General features: G+C 44.0%; 1 protein-coding gene across 4 annotated transcripts in view; it reads left to right on the top strand.

Annotated features, from left to right (window-relative positions):
- Positions 1-21936, top strand: part of SLC4A8 (solute carrier family 4 member 8) — a 78511-nt gene that overhangs the window by 41780 nt on the left and 14795 nt on the right. For all 4 annotated transcript variants that reach the window (XM_082741358.1, XM_082741359.1, XM_082741360.1 and 1 more), the window contains 9 exons: positions 551-684; positions 1476-1721; positions 6530-6635; positions 7212-7373; positions 10285-10398; positions 13739-13900; positions 14809-15060; positions 18247-18315; positions 20013-20186. In XM_082741358.1, the coding sequence (XP_082597484.1) occupies positions 551-684; positions 1476-1721; positions 6530-6635; positions 7212-7373; positions 10285-10398; positions 13739-13900; positions 14809-15060; positions 18247-18315; positions 20013-20186 (1419 nt within the window). The remainder of the gene's footprint in view (positions 1-550; positions 685-1475; positions 1722-6529; positions 6636-7211; positions 7374-10284; positions 10399-13738; positions 13901-14808; positions 15061-18246; positions 18316-20012; positions 20187-21936) is intronic.

The following is a 21936-nucleotide window of genomic DNA, read 5'->3' on the forward strand; positions in this document are numbered from 1 at the left end:
GTGTTGCCAGTCAAGTCTGCTGAAGAGGAAAGCTCCCAGGCTAGAACCAAGGAGATTAAATCCTTTCCACTGAATTACTGTGGTCTTCTGACTTCATATGGTGAAGCAACACAGTTTCCCCTTTAGAATAGACTCTCTTCCACTTGAATATCAATTTCAGTGGTTGATGGCCCAGTTGAATTACCTGGTGCTCAAAGGATGGAAAATGATACATCAATGTCATTTGACATTTAAGGTGACTCAGTGATGGCTCGTTGTGTGAATGGTGTCATTGTGTTTTCTGTGTATATTTCCGTATACTGAATAGAGTCACCGAAGAACAGGACTTAGTTAAGGAATCATATATGGTTGGATTTGGGCACCTGAATCATCACAGTGGTACCCGTTTACAGGGGTATTAGACAGTGTGTACTCTTCACTCTTGCTAAGATGAAACACAAGCAAATGGCTTGTCAGGGCACACAAGAGATCTAAGTCAGGAATGTACAGAAGCCCACATTACTGGTTACAGATGGGTTATGGACTCTGATGATTTCTTTTCCCCCCTTAGAGTGCAATTGAATCCTTGTTTGGAGCCTCCATGACTGGGATTGCCTATTCCTTGTTTGCGGGACAGGCTCTCACCATCCTAGGAAGTACGGGGCCAGTGCTTGTGTTTGAAAAGATTTTGTTCAAATTCTGCAAGTAAGACATTTGGTTTTCTGAAAACTCTAACTCAATGTGCTAATTGTGCTCTTAGAATTGAATGCCAGGATCCTAGGTGAGGGTAAGCAGGCAAATATTACTGGATTTTACTGGATTGTAAAAACCAGAAGGACGAATATCATTTGGTTTGTTGTCCTGTCCCCCAGGTAGTACTGTACTTAAAATAGTGCATCTCCCAGTCTTAAAGAGCTTTATTAATGGCCCTCAGCCATTATTGAAGTCTTGGCTTTTTATCTTTAAAACAAACAAACAAACAAACAAACAAACAAAAAAACTTTCCTAGCTAATTCAAATTCCTCTCTTTTTATTTCAAGTCCACTTTTAATTTGGCCTAATACACCCTCTTCATATTCTGGTTGCTAGTGATGTGTGGAGACTTGGCAGAACCCTTATCTCCTTACTTTTCCTATAAAATCTTTTCTCCATTTTGTATTAGGAGTGGGAATATGTGGAACAAGGGCCAGCTCCATTTTCCTAACTGCAAGAATAAGATCTGAATCACGTTGGCCAAAAATGACAGGAATGCGTGAGGGCTCTTCCCTCCTTCTCCGCTTCCCATGTCCTTGCTGTGGCAAATACCAGCTTGCAGAGCAAATCTTTTGTCACAGCTGTCCCTGGGCAGCATTGAGGAGGGAAGTACAGTTAGCATTAGGGACAAACTGGGTTGCAATACCAGAATGGGTACTGTGAGAAAAACTAACTACATTTCTGACCCTTTGTCTTATAATTCATCCATCCATACTTTCTGATGAACCTTGGTCTTGTTTCAGAGACTACGCTCTTTCATACCTCTCCCTGAGAGCTTGTATTGGACTGTGGACCGCCTTCCTGTGTATCGTCCTTGTGGCAACTGATGCCAGTTCCCTTGTCTGTTACATTACCCGCTTCACAGAAGAAGCGTTTGCCTCCCTGATTTGCATTATTTTTATCTATGAAGCCATAGAAAAGCTGATTCACCTGGCAGAGACCTACCCCATCCACATGCACAGCCAGCTGGACCACCTTAGCCTGTATTAGTAAGTATGGTTTCTACTTGTCTTTCCTTTTTTTCTTCCTTTTTTTTTTAATTGTGCAGGGAACCTGACTTTATGGGCTGAATGCAGTGTACCAGAGAGTACTTGTAGCTTGTGTTAAGGAATAAGGAAGTGTCTTGGCCCTCTTGCTGGGAAATAGGGCTGGGGATGTGGAGACCTGGAAGATCTGCCAGAGAGGAGAACAGTCAGGAGTGATGATGGAGAGGATGGACTAAGAGTGAAACTCAGGGCACATGAGAAATGCTTTCCAGAGCATGGCTTTTGGTTCAGGCACGAGACAAAAATGGGCTGCAAAGGCGGGGGTGGGGGGAATTCAAGTTAGTTGTTGGGAAGAACTTTTTACAAGGATTTGAGAGTCCTTGGAGCATGTTTTCTGAAAATATATATAGACTATTCTTCGGAATCATTAAGTAGAGAGATAATAATAATTCCTTAGAGATCCACAAGCCTCTTACTTTGTTTCCTAAAGATCTAATAATCTATTTACTTACCTAGATTTCAACCCAAGAGACTCTGTTCTTTGCATGTTTAAGATAGTTCAGATCAGCTGGAAAAGAAGCATAGTATTTGGCTGTGCTCTCAACCATCTAGGAGAGTCTAGTCCTATAAAACATTTCTTATCTGGAATAATATTCTCCAAATTATAACTAGAGACCCTCAACCTTTAGCTCTGTCCATCCAGTTCACTCCCTGCTGGCTGTACCTTTCTGATGTGGTGGGTCTGATTGTGAAACAAACAATTTCAACCTGAAAGTATCTGAGCAGAGAGAGCACACTGCCAGGAGGTGTCTGCCACCTAGCTATGGATACACTTTATAGATTTTGCTTATGGATTTATTAACCTTTTAAAGGTCTGAATTCATAAAAAATTTGTTAGAATTTTGAAATTACTCCTTTTTTTTTTTTGCTTTTTAAATTTTTTATGTTCAGTTAGCTACTGTATAGTAAATAATTGGCCTTTGATGCAGTGTTCAGTGATTCAGTAGTTAGGTATAACATGCTCCTCACAGCACATGCCCTCCTCAATACCTATCACTCTATTATCCCCTCCTCCAACCCTCCTCCCCTCCTCCCCCGATTGTTTCTCGGGGTCCACACTCTCTCATGGTTCATCTCCCTCTCTGATTTCTCCCCCTTTGCATTTCCCTCCCTTCCCCTATGGTTCTTTGTGCTATTGCTTGTTTGGGATTTCATCAGATAAAAAGCTTCTACACAGCAAAGAAACAGTCAACAAAGCTAAGAGGCAACCCACAGAAAGGGAGAAGATACTTGTAAATGACATTGTAGATAAAGGGCTGATATCCAAGATCTATAAAGAACTTCTCAAACTCAACACTCAAAAAACTAATAACCTAGTCAAAAAATGGGCACAGACACTTCTCCAAAAAAGACCTACAAATGGCTCAGAGATACATGAAAAAATACTCGACATCATTAGCCATCAGGGAAATTCAAATCAAAACCACAATGATATATCAACTTACACCAGTTAGAATGGCAAAAATTAACAAAACAGGAAACAACAAGTGTTGGTGAGGATGCAGAGCAAGGGAACCCTCTCACACTGTTGGTAGAAATGTAAGCTGGTGCAGCCACTTTGGAAAACAGTATGGAGGTTCCTCAAGATGTTAAGAACAGAGCTACCCTACAACCCAGCAATTGCACTACCAGGTATTTACCCCAAAGATACAGATGTAGTGAAAAGAAAGGGCACATGCACCCCAATGTTCATAGCAGTGATGTCCACAATAGCCAAACTGTAGTAGGAGCTGAGATGTCCTTCAACAGATGAATGGATACAGAAGATGTGGTCCATATATACAATGGAATATTACTCAGCCATCAGAAATGGTGAACACCCACCATTTGCATCCGCATGGATGTACCTGGAGGGAGGGATTATGCTAAGTGAGATAAGTCAAACAGAGAAACAGTTATCATATGGTTTCACTCATATGTGGAACATAAGCAGTAACATGAAATTATTTTAATAATTACAAAATAACAACCATTAGGAAGTATGGTCTTTAAAGCCTTGTGGATTGCTGATTGGCATTGGGGTAACATTCATTCTTTGACCTTTTTAAAAATCATATATTCATTTAACAAAATTTGTTGAGCACCTACTATTTGCCAAGTACTTTTTTAGGCCCTGTCATAGGGCATGACAGATAAAGGATCTACCTTTATGAGGCTTATATCCTAATGAGAGAAGACAAACAAAAGTACCCACCCAGCCTTGGATTGAGTAGGCTTTGGATCTGGATACTGTAATTCTGTGTTAATAAAGCTCAAGATGGTATTTTCCATATTTGTCTTCCATTGTTTGCAGCTAGAACTCTCCAATTCTTTAAATTATTTTATGTTGGTATTTGTGAAACTGATTTTTAAATTTTTAATTGATTATTTTATTTTATTTTTAAAAAGATTTTATTTATTTATTTCTTGGAGATGGAGAAAGAGCACAAGCTGGGGTACGGGACAGAAGGAGAGAGAGAGCAGACCCCTCGCTGAGCAGGGAGCCTGACCTGGGGCTTGACCCAAAGACCCTGGGATCATGACCTAAGCTGAAGGCAGATCCTTCACTGACTGAGTTCCCCAGGCATCCCTGGACTGATTTGTTAAGAGCAGTTTAGGTTCATAGCAAAATTGAGCAGAAGGTACAGTGAGTTCTCATCTACCCTCTGCTCCCACATATGAGCAGTTTCCCTGCTATCACCATCCCATATACCAGTGTTAAGTTTGTTGAAGCAGTGAATTTACATTGATACATCATTATCACCCAAAAACCATAGTTTACATTCGGGTTCACTCTTGGTAATATACATTCTGTGAGTTTTGATGAATCTGTAATCTGTAATCTTTGATGATATACCCCCCGTTATAGTATCATACAGAATAGTTTCACTGCTTTAAAAATCCTCTGTGGGGGCTCCTGGGTGGCTCCAGGTCCCTGGGATCGAGCCCCACGTCAGGCTCTCTGCTTGGCAGGAGCCTGCTTCCCTCTCTCTGCCTGTTTCTCTGCCTACTTGTGATCTCTGTCTGTCAAAAAAAAAAAAAAAATCCTCTGTGCTCTGCCTACTTATCCCTTGCTAATACTCTGAGCCCTGGTAATCACTGGTCTTTTTAGCATCTTCATAGTTTTGCCTTTTCCACAATGTCATATAGTTATAATCATGCAGTATATAGTCTTTTCAGACTGCCTTTGTTCACATACTATTATCTCCTTGAAGGTCTTTTATGTCTTTTAATGCCTTGATAGTTTATTTCTTTTTAGTGCTGGATAATAGTCCATTGTCTAGGTATAGTATAGCTCCAGCATTCATTTACTGAAGGACATCTTCGTTGCTTCCAAATTTAGAATTGATTTTTAATTTTTATTTATTTTTATTATTATTTTTTAAAGATTTTATTTATTTATTTATTTATTTATTTATTTATTTATTTGACAGACAGAGATCACAAGTAGGCAGAGAGGCAGGCAGAGAGAGAGGAAGGGAAACAGGCTTCCTGCTGAATAGAGAGCCCTATGCAGGGCTTGATCCCAGGACCCTGAGATCATGACCTGAGCAGAAGGCAGAGGCTTTAAACCAGTGGGCCACCCCTGGAATTGATTTTTTAGAAGATTTATTTATTTACTTGAGAGAGAGAGAGAGAAGGAGTGTGTGGATTGGGGTTGGGGAGCAAAGGGAGAGGGAGAGAGAGAGTCCCAAGCAGATTCTGTGCCGAATTCAGATCCATGACCCCTAGATGACAATCTAAGCAGAAGCCAAGAGTCTGATGCTCAATCAACTGTGCCATCCAGGCACAGCTGGAATTGATTTTTCATATGTAAATATAGGACTTTATAGCTCTCCCTATTACTTTTCACTTTGTTGGTTTCCACCTCTTACAGTCTGTTGAGATCTTTTTGTATTTTGATTTTGTCAACACTATATCCTTAGAAGGCATGCTCATTAAATTTACAGATGATACAAAGTTGGTGGGAATGGCTGTTTTCATTGTGTATCCTGGGAGCCAGTTCAAGCATGAAGCATGTTGGGACTGGGAGGCAACATGGTGACCAGTGGGTGGGCAGATCCGGTCTAGTTAGATGGAAGTGGAGGCTGCTGTGGTGGGATATTTCTGGGAATAAAGCAGTGTCAGGAAGAGCTTGCATCACAATTTCAGGAGACTGATTTTTATTTATTTTTTTCCCCCAAAGATTCTATTTGTTTATTTGACAGAGAAAGAGTATAAGCAGGGGGACAGGTAGGCTCCCCACTGAGTGAGAAGGACCCTGGGATCATGACCTGAGATGAAGGCAGATGCTCAACCGACTGCGCCACCCAGGCATCCTGAGACTCTGATTTTTAGGACAAGAATGTGATGTGATATAAGGAGCAGGAGATATCCAGGCTTGGAGGAGACTGTTGAGAACTGACTGGGGTATCAGGTCCTCCCTGCTCTGTAGATTGAATTTCATGGGAAGGGCCTGAGAGGAAGAAACTAAGCAGGAAACCACCAGGACTCATTCTGGGCATGTGAGGTGCCGAGCTTGGTTGTTGGCACAATTTAATTCAAGACCCACATGCTGATTTGTGTCTGTCTTTAGTAATGGCTGACTGGAAAATAAGGATGTGGTTGGGCTCACGAATGGGCCTCAAGCAACAGGACCAATCTCAGGGATCTGAAGGGGCAAAAGAGCAGCAAGGCAGGCTCTGACAAAACTGTTAGCCCATGCATGGCTAAAAGTATTTAATGGAATACTTGGCTACTTTCTTCAGGAATCTTTTTTCTTTCCCCCTTAGCTGCAGGTGTACTTTCCCAGAGAATCCCAACAATCATACCCTACAGTACTGGAAGGACCACAACATTGTGGCAACAGAAGTCCACTGGGCCAACCTGACTGTTAGTGTAAGTCTGGGAGCTGTGTTAAGGCACCGTGACTGCCGGGGGGTGGCAGAGGGGGGAAGCACGGCAGCCCTTCAGCAAGGTCTGGTGTTTTCAAAAAGAAAGTTCTTTTTTATTTAAACTATTCTTGCTGACCCTTTCCCCCTTCAGAAGTTCTGTTGTCTATAAAGGGAAAAGAAGATTGCCTTTCTCTTCTCTCCCACACACCCCATATCCGGTGCCCGCTCTAAGGAAATATGGGGCATGACACCAGGCAGGGCAGGGGGCACACCCAGTGTGGTAAGGCTTGAAGAACATTCAGAATGGCAAGTGCTCTGTAATAGAAACAAACTGCCAGGCCCTCCCAGAACTGCGTGCTTGCTTGGGATCATCCTGGTTTCATTTCCAAAAGTGCCTAAGGACAAGAGGTTGTTGGAAGGGGCCCCTAGAAGTGGCCCCCCACAGCCCCGCGGGGGTCAGGCAGATGTGGCTGGTGGCCTGCGCTCCCCCGCGCATCCCTGGCCACTGTGTGGTGCCAGCGAGTGGCAGGCTTTGTGCCTTGCGCCTGCCTCTCATCACTCAGAACGCTTGTCCCTCCAGGAATGCCAGGAGATGCATGGAGAGTTCACGGGATCTGCATGTGGCCATCACGGACCCTATACTCCCGATGTGCTCTTCTGGTCCTGCATTCTCTTCTTCACCACCTTCATCCTCTCAAGCACCTTAAAGACATTTAAGACAAGCCGCTACTTCCCAACCAGAGTAGGTAGCATGCTCGCGCATGTCTTTTGCGTTAGAATTATAATGTAACAGTTAATTCTCTGTGTGCTGAGTGGAGCGGCAGGTGGCCAGCCCCACATGTCCCCATAAGCCACACTATGACATTCTCCTCTCTTAGTGTCTGGCAACCTTTCCTCAACGTGTGGTGGGGGATGAGGGATTAATACTTAAAAATTTTGTTTAAAAGTGCCAGGTGACAGGTACCTTGCTGGCTCATTCAGTAGAACACGCGACCCTTTCTTTGTTTTATTAAGTAGGTTCTACGCTCAACGTGGAGCCCAACCCAGGGTTTGAACTCACAACCCTGAGATCAAGACTACAGGTGAGATCAAGAGTCAGACATCTAACAAACTAAGCCATTCTTGCCCCCCAGGCATGAGACTCTTGATCTCAGGGTCATGAGTTCAAGCCCCACATTGGGGTTAGAGATTACTTAAAAAAAAAAAAAAAAAAGTGTCGGTGGTAATTCTCATTTCCAGAATGCTGTTAAGTTTCATTTCCAGAATGTTGGGACATGTAGCTTAGAGATGGCTCCTAAATATAATAAATTGGGATGATCACTTTGGATATATAAAGGACCCCAAAGTCTCTTCCCAAGGATGGCCCTTGTGGCAGCTTGTGAAATCAGCGGTGACATTGACTGCAGCAGGCAAAATGCTCCTGAGTTGTTTAGCGTGACTGTTTGAAGGCTCAACACTTTCCTGATGCAGATGGCATTGTTTGATCGCGACCAGCTTTAGTAGGACAGAATTAAAGGCTGGTTGTAGAGTGGCTGAAAGGGGCCACTTTTGCTTAGAAAGGGAGTTCAGATCAGGAGAAATGGTGGTTTTTCTGTTAAGGGAGGGTTCAATCAGGTATATTTGCAGAGCAGGAAGTCCACATGGGTGGGGAGCTCAGTTGATTAGATATTTACGGTACACACAAGCATGACTAAAACACATTCTTAGGTATCAGCAAGACCACATAGTTGTTAAGGGAAACACAGATCATATAAGCTCCAGGTCACTGTTTCTGGTCTGGACAATAGTAAGTGGTGGTTCTCTACTAGCTATTTGCCCAGGCCTGGGTTAAGTGCTAGCAGGGATAAAAAAGATTTTCTTTTTATTCATTTGAAAGAAAGATAGTGCAGGAGCAGGGGGAGGGGCAGAGGGAGAAGCAGACTCCCTGCTGAGCAGGGATGTGGGGCACAATCCCAGGACCTTGGGATCATGACCTGAGCCAAAAGCAGACAACCGACCAAGCCATCCAGGAGCCCCAAAAGAAGTTTAGAACATGGTTTCTGCCATCATCTAGGGAAGGGAAACATATGAAACATACAGGCCCCTATGAGACAGTAATAGAGAGTTGGGTGTCAGGGCCATAGACTTCAGAGGGGAGAAGGGCCACTGGACACCAGGCTGGTCAGATGAATCCAAGATGGCTTGCTATGGGGATGGGCAGGTACAGGTACAGAGAATATGTGTAACATTCAGAAAAGAACTAATACAACCAGGGGCAGGGAGCTGGAAAGTTCAGGTTTCAAAGTCAGGTTAAGATATATTTTGGCCAAGATATATTTTGCTCAACTTCTGTTGGAAGTTCAGATTAAGGCAGGCACTGGGCACTTTAGAGATGTTTTATTTTATTTTGTTTATTTTTTAGAGATCAGATTTTTTAAAAATTTAATTTATTTATTTGACAGACAGAGATCACAAGTAGGCAGAAAGACAGGCAGAGAGAGAGGAAGGGAAGCAGGCTGCCGGCCAAGCAGAGAGCTCGACTGGGTTTCATCCCAGGACCCCGGGATCATGACCTGAGCCGAAGACAGAGGCTTTAACCCACTGAGCCACCCACGCGCCCCGAGACATTTTATTTTATTATAGCCACACTAAACTATAAAGCCCTCTGGGGCACAAAGCGGTAAGAAGTGTTATAGAGAAAATGAAGTGGGAAAGGAGTAGAGGCGGTGCTGGAGTAGAGGGTGGTGACTAGTGTCAAGTAGCATCATCGGGGAAGACCCCCAGGGGCAGGGGATGCCTGCATGAACACAAAGTGGGTGAGGGAGCTGCCTGACAGGTTACCCAGAGGAAAAGCATTCCAGGTGGAGGCATGAGCAAGCACAGAGCCCCTGAGCTGGGAGTGAGTCTGGCCCGAGTAAGAAATGATACAGTGGTCTGCGGGACTAGAGCAGAGTGAGTGAGCAGGGAAGTCCTAGAAGCTGGGCTCAGGGATGTGATGACTATGGGGGCCTCAGTGGCCAAGGCCTTTTGGGTATTTGCCTCAGTGAAATGAGGCACCATTTCAGGGTTTTCATGGAGGAGTGACCTGTTCCAACTTCTGTTTTCAACGATCAGCCTGGCCGCTTTCGAGAAGGGCAGAACAAGATTAAGGGTCTGCTGTACTTACTGGGACAAGAGCCAATGGTCATGTCAATCCGGGTAGGAACAGTGGAGGTGGAGACAGGTGCTCAGATCCGGGCTCTGTTCTAAAGGGGAGCCAATAGGACTTGTGTGCAGGTAGATGAGCTGTTAGACGTAAGGGAGAAGAGGAGTCGAAGCTGCTGCCTAGGTTCTTGGCCGGCACAAATGGACCTTGATTGGTCGTAGAAAATCTTATTCCAAGTTCTCAGAACTATTGTCTCCGCCTGGGCATAAATCCTCTGAATAAAATTCTTCCTAGTCAGGGCGGTGACGTGAGAGCTTGGTGAATAGTTTCTTCTCCCCCATCATATCCATGCTTTTAGGGTGTCAGCCTGGGCATAGTAACATATTCCTATTGTTGAAATATGCTTATATTAATTCAGTTATAAAATGAAAGCATGCTTCTGAGGACTTTTAAAATTTGTATAATACTAAATCCTTTGCTACTGCACTTAACCTAAAAAAAACGCTTTTCCAATCCTTTCTCACTCCAGGTACGCTCCATGGTGAGTGACTTTGCTGTCTTCCTCACTATCTTCACGATGGTGATCATCGACTTTTTGATTGGAGTCCCATCCCCAAAACTTCAAGTTCCCAGTGTGTTCAAGGTAAACAGCTTTCAGGGCACTTGGTGCCCTCATGTGGTTTCCCAGAAAAATTACTCCCCAAGGCCGTACCATACCTGAATCCTGTGTTCCTCAGTGCCTTCCATCTAAACTTTGCTCCTCATGTCTTACCTTTTAGAAGAGCAAACTCTGCAGGGTTAGCTAAGTTGAAGCCCAAAAAGTCTGAGAACAGAACCCTAAAGTGGTTAAGAGAATGGAAGGTCTTAAGATTTAAAACAATGGAATTCACATGTTTGCTTAAATACATACCACATTCTGTGGAAATGTGGGGTCCCTGGAACAAGTCTTGTTAACAGCGCTTTCATGGAGCATCAACTCTCTAAGGGCCCTAGGAGGGATTAAGAAGCTGGATTAGGACTTGGCACCTGTCCTCAAGGATGGTGCTATGGGAAGAGGCGAGCGGGCCAGAGGGCCTTTCCCACAGGGTAGCGCTCCTACTGGCACAGCTCTTCAGCCCTGTTTCAGTGTTTCTTTGTATAACTCCCTATAATCTATAATATTTTGCCCAAAATGTATACAAAAAGGCAAACAAATGATCATTTAGGGGCACTGAGTAACACAGAGGATGGGAAGTGGAGGGGAGGGAAAGCCCTGGTGTACTCAGTGACCTAGGAAGAATCATACAATGAGAAGACAGGAGAAGCTCGAAAGAAGGAAGACAGGAATAAAGGCAGCCCCTTGACTTACAAACATCTCTATACCACACGCTTTTGTCTTCCCTTTCTTTTTCTCTCCCTCCCTGAAATAGACCTAGGTAAAAATATCTTTTTCCATAGTGCCTGAAAATTTTTTATTTTATTAAATGCACTGTAATGCCATCAGTTAGAAATTTGTGGATTAAAAAAACAGCCTCTTTAAAAATATAATTCCTCTGAGAATATGTCATTCTCACCATTGTTTGAATGAGTGCAGTCAGCTTTCTCTCTAATACCTAGCTAAGGTCAACCCTCCAGGAGGAATGGATTTGGTGTAAAAATAAGTAATTCGAGAACATTATGCAGTCCTTGGAAAGGTTCCCTGATGGGTAGGCTTAAGATAATCAGAAGGTACTGAATTTCTGGGACATCTGGGAAGAAGGCCTCTGGGAGGTAGGAGAGAGATGAGAAGGGAAAATTGGAGAATGTCAAGGAAAATGTTGCTCATTGGCAGGCCTCCCTTTCAGGAAGCAAAGAAGAAATTTTCTTCCTTCTTTCCTTCTCTATTATGCCACATGGCCCCTAGTGATTAAGACCTGGTCTGAAGTCTAGTACTGTTACTAATGTGTTAATGTCAGTCAGAGGTTTGTTTTTGTTTATTTTATTATTTATTTATTTATTTTTAAAAGATTTTATTTATTCATTTTACAGAGAGAGATCACAAGTAGACTGAGAGGCAGGCAGAGAGAGAGAGGGAAGCAGGCTCCCTGCTGAGCAGAGAGCCCGATGCGGGACTCGATCCCAGGACCCTGAGATCACGACCCGAGCCGAAGGCAGCGGCCTAACCCACTGAGCCACCTAGGCGCCCTGTTTATTTTTTTAAGATTTAAAAAATTTTATTTATTTGAGAGAGAGTGAGTGCAAGCGAGTGAGAGCATGATCAGGGATTGGAGGTCAGAGGGGATAGGGAGAAACAGACTCCTGGCAGAGCAGGGAGCCCAATGACATGGGGCTTGATCCCAGGACCCCAGGATCATGACCTGAGCCAAAGGCAGATGCTTAATTGACTAAGCCACCCAGGCACCCCATGTCAGCCAGAGTTTAATGAATTTTTATGCTGACTTGAGAATTTAACTTAGAACATTGATACTAAGGAGACATGGATTCTATAAACTTTCAGAACTTAACCTATTCATAATTTGGGATTTGGTGGCATTATTGATTAACATTTGAATCCTATAGTCATGACCCATATGGACCCAACTACTTTGGATGTAGCAGTCTTTTCTTTGAAGATTTTTTAATTATTATTTATTTATTTGACAGAGACACAGCAAGAGAGAAAACACAAGCAGGGGGAGTTGGAGAGGGAGAAGCAGGCCTCCTGCTGAGCAGGGAGCCTGATGTGGGGCTGGATCCCAGGACCCTGAGATCATGACCTGAGCCAAAGGCAGATGCTTAATGACTGAGCCACCCAGGCACCCTGCAGTCTTTGCTTTGTTCATTGAGTTTGGGTCAATTCTGGGCCAGTTTGTATCCCTGGCCTTTTATCTTCCATTACTACTTGCTAGACAAGGGGAACTTTTCTTCCCCAGAATACCCTGGAGGGGGTTTGAGGATCTAGGAGAGTTTAAGTATGTCAAAAACACCTAAACAAGATTTATGAACAGTAGTGGTCTTACAGGGATATTGGAGAGGGTCCTCGACCTAACAATAGTCTTGGGCTCTTCTCTCAAGTCTCTAGTACTTGGGCTTCAGTTTCACTGCTGATGGGAGAAGGCCTCTGAACCAACACAATCTGAGCCCATGAGCTCTATTTTGCCTTTATTTGTGCCGTGACATGTATTGTATGGCTTCTGGGGAGACCAGTCTGAAATCTGGAGGTAGATAGTAAAAATTATTTATATTTGCCTTAATTATAATTGTATTAAAATTCTTTTTTGACAGTGGATTTTGTTATTTTACTTGGGTTAATGTTCAGATAAAGCTGCTTTCTCTGTATGTGGGTTTGGAGAGTAAGAGAAGGAAGTGAAGGATTGATGAATATTTCACAGGAAGTTGATAATTGAGGATTGACTCAAAGGGAATTTGGAACAAGGTCATAGATTTCCTAAGGAGTTACTGTATTTTATGACTTTTTTTTTTAAAAGATTCATTTACTTGAGAGAAAGAGAAAGCAAGTGAGATAAAGAACAAGAGCAGGGGAGAGGGGTAGAGGAAGAGGGAGAAGCAGACGGCCTGCTGAGCAGAGAGCCCGATGTGGGTCTCGATCCCAGGACCCTGGGACCATGACTTGAGCTGAAGGCAGACACTTAACCAACTGAGCCACCCAGATGCCTCACATGACTTTTTTTTTTTTTTTTAAGGATTCTCATTTAAGAATAATGTGAATATTCTGATTTATTTTGATCTGCTTTGGCCTAATGACTACAGTTAAAATACAAGAATAAAACTTTGGGGGCACCTGGGTGGCTCAGTGGGTTAAGCCACTGCCTTCGGCTCAGGTCATGATCTCAGGGTCCTGGGATCGAGTCCCGCATCGGGCTCTCTGCTCAGCAGGGAGCCTGCTTCCTCTTCTCTCTCTGCCTGCCTCTATGCCTACTTGTGATCCCTCTCTGTCAAATAAATAAATAAAATCTTTAAAAAAAAAAAAAAAAAGAATAAAACTTTGTTTTTTTCCCCTTCAGCCAACAAGGGATGATCGAGGGTGGATTATTAGTCCCATTGGCCCCAATCCCTGGTGGACTGTGATAGCTGCGATTATCCCGGCTCTTCTCTGCACTATCTTAATATTCATGGACCAACAGATCACAGCTGTCATCATTAACAGGAAGGAACACAAGCTCAAGGTAATAAAAGTTCTGACCTAGAAGAACAAATAGCAGGCTGTTACTTTTTTATTTTTTTTATTTTAGGATCAGCCCATTTAGACCACAAACTATAGAACCTGGACAAAAACAGTCATGGAAGGAACTCATAAAGGGTTTTCAGGGGCTTCCAATCCCTCCACTAGTGACAAAGATTGGTTTGGAGATGAAACCAGAGTAGAGCATGATGGAAAGATGCGAAGGGAGATTGGACTCCATCATTGTCCTCGCAAACCTTTGGGGAAGGGGGTGGGCACAGTTCCTTATAGTCCCTATACAGGCTTATCCTTCTGAGGTTCAGTTCAGGGCTTGAGGTGCTGTTTCCTAGAGTCAGATAGTCTCCCTCATGGTGTGCATTACTGGGGTTTTCAGACTGAACCTTGAGCCTAAAGGTTCTAAGGATATAGGGTTGATTTTAGCACATTTACTAGTGAAAGGCTCCATGCCTTCATCTCTGTTCTCTTGTTATGTGGAGTAGACAAATCCATATTTGTCAAGAATCTGGGGATTTTTGTAAGAAGCCATTAATTTCCAAATCCTCTATTGTTGATCATCTAGACACTAGGATGGTCAAGGTGTGTCTTGGTCTCTGGTTACTCTGCCAAGAAGAGGTGAATCTTTGAATGGATGAGACTCCAGGTGAGATCTGGGGTGTGCTTGAATAAAAAATGGATATAGCATATATAGGACAGGCTAAAGTTTCCTATTTTACTTCTCTGTTCCCTCCAAACCAGGAGGGGCTGGAAGACTCGTCTGGGATCCCTGGACCCCTTCTTCCTTACCTATACAGTCCTTCATACTTTGGGCCTGGGACTCTTAACTTAGCTCACTGTTCTATGCCCCACTACCACAAGCCCATGGGTGGTGACAGAGACTCTGTTTCCCCACAGAAAGGCTGTGGCTACCACCTGGACCTGCTGATGGTGGCCATCATGCTGGGTGTCTGCTCCATCATGGGTCTGCCTTGGTTTGTGGCTGCAACCGTCCTCTCCATCACGCACGTGAACAGCCTCAAGCTAGAATCTGAGTGCTCTGCTCCTGGAGAACAACCCAAGTTCTTGGGCATCAGAGAACAGAGAGTGACAGGCCTTATGATCTTTGTGCTGATGGGCTGCTCAGTCTTCATGACGGCCATATTAAAGGTAACCATTCATTCCCACATTAGATAAATATTTAGTGCCTGATTTATGTCAGGAATTCTGTTAGGTCCTGGGAATACAGTGATATACCAAAGAGATACACATACAAATTCCTGTCCTGGGAGAGCTTACTCTAGCCAGGTAAGATGGATAAGATGTAGTTAAAGACGTTAGTCAAGAAAACAAACATGAGGGGCACCCAGCTGGCTCTGTCAGTGGAGCATGCAACTCTTGATCTTGGGGTTGTGATCAACCCCAAGTTGATGAGTATGGAGATCACTTAAAAATAAAATCTTAAAAAAAAAAAAAAGAGGGGTTCCTGGGTGACTCAGTTGGTTAAGCTTCCAACTCCTGATCTCAGCTTGGGATCTTGGATTCAGGCCCCTCATTGGGCTCTACTCTGGACATGGAGCCTACTTAAAAAAAAAAAAAAAGGAAAGAGGAGAAGGGAGAGGAGTGTACAAAAAAAAGGAAGAAAGAAAGCAAACATGATAAATACAGAATATGAAAATGATAAAAGGAAATAGTGTTCTATGGTGCTACAGAGAATGAAGGGAGTGCTGTTTCATTCATGTGATCAGAGAAGGCTTCTACAGAGATGGTGTTTAAGATGAGATGGAGCCAGGGGTGCCTTGGTGGCTCAGTGGGTTAAAGCCTCTGCCTTTAGCTCAGGTCATGATCTCAGGGTCCTGGGATCGAGCCCCGCATCGGGCTCTCTGCTCGGCGGGGAGCTTGCTTCCCCCTCTCTCTGCCTGCCTCTCTGCCTACTTGTGATCTCTGTCTGTCAAATAAATAAATAAAATCTAAAAAAAAGAAAAGATGAGATGGAGCCAGCTGTACCATGGATGGAGGGAGATGGCATGGGGGAAGTGAGAATAGCAATCTAGTCAGGCCCGAGATGGGAAAGATGGTATGTGTTCTAAGAAATATGAGGGCCATGTGGCTCAAGAGCATTGAGTCAAGCCAACAGCATAGTGAAATGAGAGTGAAGAGCAGGTAGGCTCAGGCAGCTCATGCAGGGCCTCATGGACTCTGGTAAAGTTCACCTCTGAAGGGTTAGCTTTCAGGCAAGGGACATGATCCATTTAGTATTTTTATTTTTAAGATTTTTTTATTTATTAGAGAGAATGAACAGTGGGGAGGGGCAGAGGAAGAGAGAGAGAGAGAAGCAGACTCCTCGCTGAGCAGGAAGCAGATCCAAAGTCTTGTTGGTTGACTGGATGTGGGATGAAGTATGGAAAATGGAAAAATCAAAATGCCTGCTAGGTTTCTGATTTGACCATCTGGGTGGAGAGTAGAGACATTTAAGATGGAGAAGACTGCGTGACAGAGGGAGTGATTTTGTGAGAGGTGGTGGGACTATGGTCAGATTTGGGTGAGACACTCAGCAGGCAACTGTGTGAAGAAGCTAGAGGAAGGTTCTGGATTAAAAATATAAATGTGGGAGTCAACAGCACTTAGTGGTATTGAAAGCTCTGGGAGTAGATAAGATCATTCAGGGAGTAGGGTAGATATAACAGAGAAATAGGCCGAGAGGCAGGAACAGAGTCCAAGGAGTTCTAATATTTAGAAGTCGCGTAGAGGAGGAGATAGCAACAGAGACTCAGAAGGAGCTGCCAGAGAGCTAGGATGGAAATCAAGAGGGCGTGGTATCAGGGAAGCCAAGCAAGGGGAATGTTTCCAGAAAGAGGGATTGGTTAGAATCTGTCTGTCTAGAATGATAAAGACTAAACCAAGCCATTAGATTTGGCAACATGGAGGCCTAACGTGCCTCAACAAGAACAGATTCAGTGGAATGATAAGGCTGAAGTTGAATTTCAGGGAAGTGAAGAGCAAATAGGAGGAGAGAAACAAAGAGAGCATGGGCACACAGCTCTTTCAAGAGATTTTTTATATTAAATGGGACGGAAAATGGGCAGTGGCTGGTGTGGGATGTGGGGTTAAAGAGGATTTTTGGAAAGCCAGAAGATGCCTTGAATGTGAGAAAAAAATTTTTTTAGTTTTGTGGGTATAAGACTTGCTTTTGGAAAAATGGGGTGAAAAGGAAAGTTCTCTGGCTGTATTGCCAAGTCCCAAACACTCCAGAGCATTCTGGAAACGAGGCTCCCTTGCCTCCTTTTCCCCTCTTTTTGGTGACTCTTCAGCCACCCCAGCCTGCCCTATGAGTGCTATTTAAGGGCGATAGTTGAGAGAAATGGGAGAGGACTTGGCATCATCTTCCTGGCCCCTTACTTTCCACCCAGTCCACCTCTCCTCATGCCTCCTCCCCACTTCTACTGTCTGTCCCCAGCCTTGCCCCCACTCCCTCCTCTGGTCTAGCCATCATCTGGAGGAGCCCACAGGTTGCTGCTCCTCCAGGAAACTAACCAAGAAGGCATGGCAGTGGGCATTGCCTGGTCTTCCTAGAACTGTCTCAGAAGGCTTCTTTCAGGACACCATTCAGTAGTTCTACAAGCAAGGTTGGCAACAAACTGAGATGTCTGCTCACTCTACAGTTGAAACAACATAAAATCTCATGGGGATTTTCTAGTTCTGAGAGGAATTATGTTTGGAAATTTTCTTAGCTTCAGAATAAAAGCAAGCCAAGTTCAGTCTTCAGCTACAAGACTTCCCTTGCCTTAATTCTGCAGGCCTCATTTCCCTACCTCAGAGAGTTGCCCTGAAGATAGCTGAGATTGATAGATGGGATCTGATAGGTGTGTATGCATATTCAAGTGCAGTAGAATGATATTGATTTTTCTCCCCAAATCATTCCCCGATACCTCCCCATTCCTGCCCTCAAGTCTCTGGTTAGCAGAAAGGAAACTTTTTAGTCCATGTTAAAACACACCAAATCCCTGAGATGATTGATTATGTAATTAGTGTCAAAAGATGTGTGTGTGTGTGTATGTGTGTGTGTGTGTGTCTGCCCATCTCTATGGAGGAGGAAGATCCAGCAAGGGTAAAATGTGAGGCCTGTGATTTAACTAGGACCAGATTACTCTTATGTGTAGTCATTTCATCTCAGAATGAAAGGATATTTGATCATTGTCAGCTTCTGATTTTGCTTCTCCTTCTAAATCATGCCAGAGGCAGCAGGAGCTAATGAGGTGTTTATGCCGTGGTTGGGGGACTTGGTTTCCTTCTTGGAGATTTACAAGTTTATGATAGCTAATTTAATTTCTGGTCTTCCTGTCCTTTTGTCCTCAGTTTATCCCGATGCCAGTACTCTATGGAGTTTTCCTCTACATGGGAGTTTCCTCCCTACAAGGAATTCAGGTATTGCATGGTTTGGCCTGGGCAACGACTTTGCACCATGAGCTCATCCATCCTGACCAGAGATGGAGGGCTCCCCCAGGGGTACATGAACCCATTCTTGTGGGAGTCCCTTTCCTAGGCTTGCCACTTAAAGCTATTTGAGGATTTAAATGTTGCCTCTGTCACATACCAACCTTAGGGAAATTACCTGTGTTTCTCTGAGACTCAGTTTCCATTTTTGTCCAGTAGAGACCGTAGGTCACCTACTGTCTGCTCATGTTTCTTTGGGCACTGGGCAAGTCATTTGGACAGTCAAGCTGGCATGAGAAGACAGAGACTTTTGGGGTGGCCTGGCTTGATGTCATGGTACCAGCCCTTCATTAGCTATGTAGCAGACAGATAGCAGGCTTCCATGCATGCATCACACTAGCTGTTGCGCCAGGCTACGGTGTGAGCCGGGCAGACGACACTGGCTGCAGTGCGGGTTGCTCCGGGTCAGCGGGTACTACTTCCTGTCGTGCTCTGCCTTTGCCCATCTGTCAACTCATTCCTCTGAGTCCTTTGAACATAGAAAATCAGGAGCATGCCACAGATCATGTGGGCACCCCAGATGAATATCCAGGGGTCACTCTTACCCACTGAGTTTTAATGTGAACTTGGGCAGGTATTGAATCCCTCTGGGTCTCTGGTTTCCCTTTTATTTATTTTTAATTAATTAGTTAATTAATATTTTATTTATTTCAGAGAGGGAATGAGAGAGAGAAAGCACAAGCAGTGGGGAGAGGCAGAGGGAGAGGGAGAAGCAGACTTCCTGCTGAGCAGGAATCCTGACTCGGGGGTTTGATCCCAGGACTCTGGGATTATGACCTGAGCCTAAAGCAGACACTTAACTGACTGAGCCACCCAGGTGCCCCTGTTTTCCTTTTTATAATATAAGGATGGTTATATGTTCTATATCCAGAATGTCATGAAGTTTTATCTTTTTACTATAAATAATCAATGAAAAGCTCCAAACTGTTCAAAGAATAAGTAAGAGATAAGGTTTTGATAATAAGCAGAAAGGTGGAACTGGCTTATTTTGTTCTCAACAATCCCCGAGAAAGATCTCTCAGGAGCCAGTGTGAGAGAGAAGAAAGAAATTTGAACGTAGAATTAGAAAAGATGGATTTAGGGGCACTTGGCTGGCTCAGTGGATAGAACATGTGACTCTTGATCTTGGGGTTATGAATTCAAGCGCCGTGTTGGATACAGAGATTACTTTTTTAAAAAATCTTTAAAAAAAAGGAAAAGAAAAGAGGGGCACCTGGGTGGCTCAATCAGTTAAGTGGCTGTTTTCAGCTCAGGTCATGATCCTGGGGTCCTGGGATCCAGCCCCACAGCGGACTCTCTGCTCGGTGGGGAAACTGCTTCTCTTTCTCTCTCTGCCTGTTGCTCCCCCTGCTCGTGCTCACTCTCTCTGTCTCTCTCCCTCAAATAAAAAAACAAATCTTAAGAAAAGAAAAGAAAGATGGATTTAAATGTCGCCTCTGTAATTTAACAACCTTAGGGAAATTACCTTTGTTTCTCTGAAACTCAATTTCCATTTTTGTCCAGTGGAGACAGTAGGTAACTTACTGCCTGCTCATCAGAGCAGGTGATGTAAGAGACATGAATGGGCCTCACAAGGCTTCTGACCCAGAGAAGCCTCCTGGAAATAAATGCCAGTTCCCTCCTTCCAGTTCTTTGACCGTCTGAAGCTCTTCGGGATGCCTGCAAAGCACCAGCCAGACTTCATCTACCTTCGGCACGTGCCCCTGCGCAAGGTGCACCTCTTCACCCTCATCCAGCTCACCTGCCTCGTTCTGCTCTGGGTCATCAAGGCATCTCCAGCTGCCATTGTCTTTCCGATGATGGTGAGTTTCCAGCATTATGTTTTATTTTTTAAAAGCGCGATAAAATGTACATAACAGAAAGTTTATCATCTTAACCATTTTGTAAGGGTACACTTTGTGTTGTGGTACAACTCTTGCTACCATACATTTCCAGAACTATTTTACCTTGCAAAACTGAAACTCTGTACCCATTAAACAAGGACTTCCTACTGCCCCTCCCCTAGGCCCTGGCAACCACTATTCTATTTTGGTCTCCATGAATTTGACTACTCCAGGTGCCTCATGTGAGTGGAACCATGAAGTATTTGTGTGGTTTTTTTTTTTTTTTTTTTAAAGATTTTATTTATTTATTTGACAGACGGAGATCACAGGCTGGCAGAGGCAGGCAGAGAGAGAGGAGGAAGCAGGCTCCCTGCTGAGCAGAGAGCCCAATGTGGGGCTTGATCCCAGGACTCTGAGATCATGACCTGAGCCGAAGGCAGCGGCTTAACCCACTGAGCCACCCAGGCGCCCCAGTACTTGTGTTTTTGTATCTGGTTTTATTTTACTTATTAGCATAATGTCTCCAAGAGGCTCATCTATGTTGTAACATGTGTCAGAATGTCCTTATGAAAGACTGAATAATATTCCTATGTGTGTGTTTTTATATATATATATATACACACGTGCCACCTTTTGGTTATCTGTACATTCACTCGTACACACTTGGATTGCTCCCACCTTTTGGCTATTGTGAATAATGCTGCCGTAAACATGAATTGTACAAATAAATGTGTTCCACTTTCAGTTCTTTGCTGTGTATACCTAAAAGTGGATTGCTGGATCATATGGTGATTCCATTTTTAATTTTTTGAGGAATGGCTGCGCGATGTTATAAGTACATGGGGTTCCAATTGGTCCACATCTTTGGCAACACTTGTTTTCTGCTTTGGGCCTTTTAGTTTTGTTTGTTGTTTTCTGGCAATCAGCCACCCTAAAGCGTGTGAAGCTTGTGGTTTTGATTTGCATCTCCCTAATGACTAGTGAACTTGAGCCCATTTTCATGTGCTTATTGACTGTATATCTTAAGACCTGTCTGTTCAAGCCCTTGCCCATTTTTAAATCAGATTGTTTGTTTTTGGTTGTTGGTGTTGAGTTTCAGGAGTTCTCTATCATTCTGGATATTAACCCCTTATCAGTGGCGAGTCTTCTGGTCGGCTTTTGCAGGAGCAGCGTTATTTGTGGACCTTGAGGTGTGGGTGCACGTGTGAGGCAGCTTAGCCTCTTTATACTTCCAAGTCTATTGGTCTGTCTCCCTCCTTCCCTCCCTCCCTCCCTTCCTAACTTCCTTTCTCTTCTCTGTGTCTCATGACTCTGACACGGAGGGCATTCTTCATGTTCGCAATAATTTGCATGTTACTTCAGAGCAACAGAGATCCGGTTTAGAATTCATTGAGATCAGAAGTGCTTGGAGTGGTGGAAATGCACTGTTTTCAGCCGCTGGGAGAGGGGCAAAGTTGGCCCAGCACTGAGAAGTGACTGGGACATCCTCACCTCCTCTTGAACGGAAGCAGAGACTTTGGAAAAGGGAGTAGGGAAGCTCAGCTGTGTGTGGTACCGCAGATGACAAGGGGCTTCCTGCCACTAGGGTGAGGGCGAAATTCTTGCCACCAGACATCCTCCCAATCTCATCATCTCCTCCTGTTACCTTCTCCTCTCTGGCTTACCCTGGGTCACGAGGCTGTGGAGCATACCGTGGGCTGTTTGAAAGTGACCAAAGAGTGGGCCTCTA

Source organism: Mustela nivalis, assembly GCF_964662115.1.
Source record: "Mustela nivalis genome assembly, chromosome: 7".
NCBI classification, from domain to species: Eukaryota; Metazoa; Chordata; class Mammalia; order Carnivora; family Mustelidae; genus Mustela; species Mustela nivalis.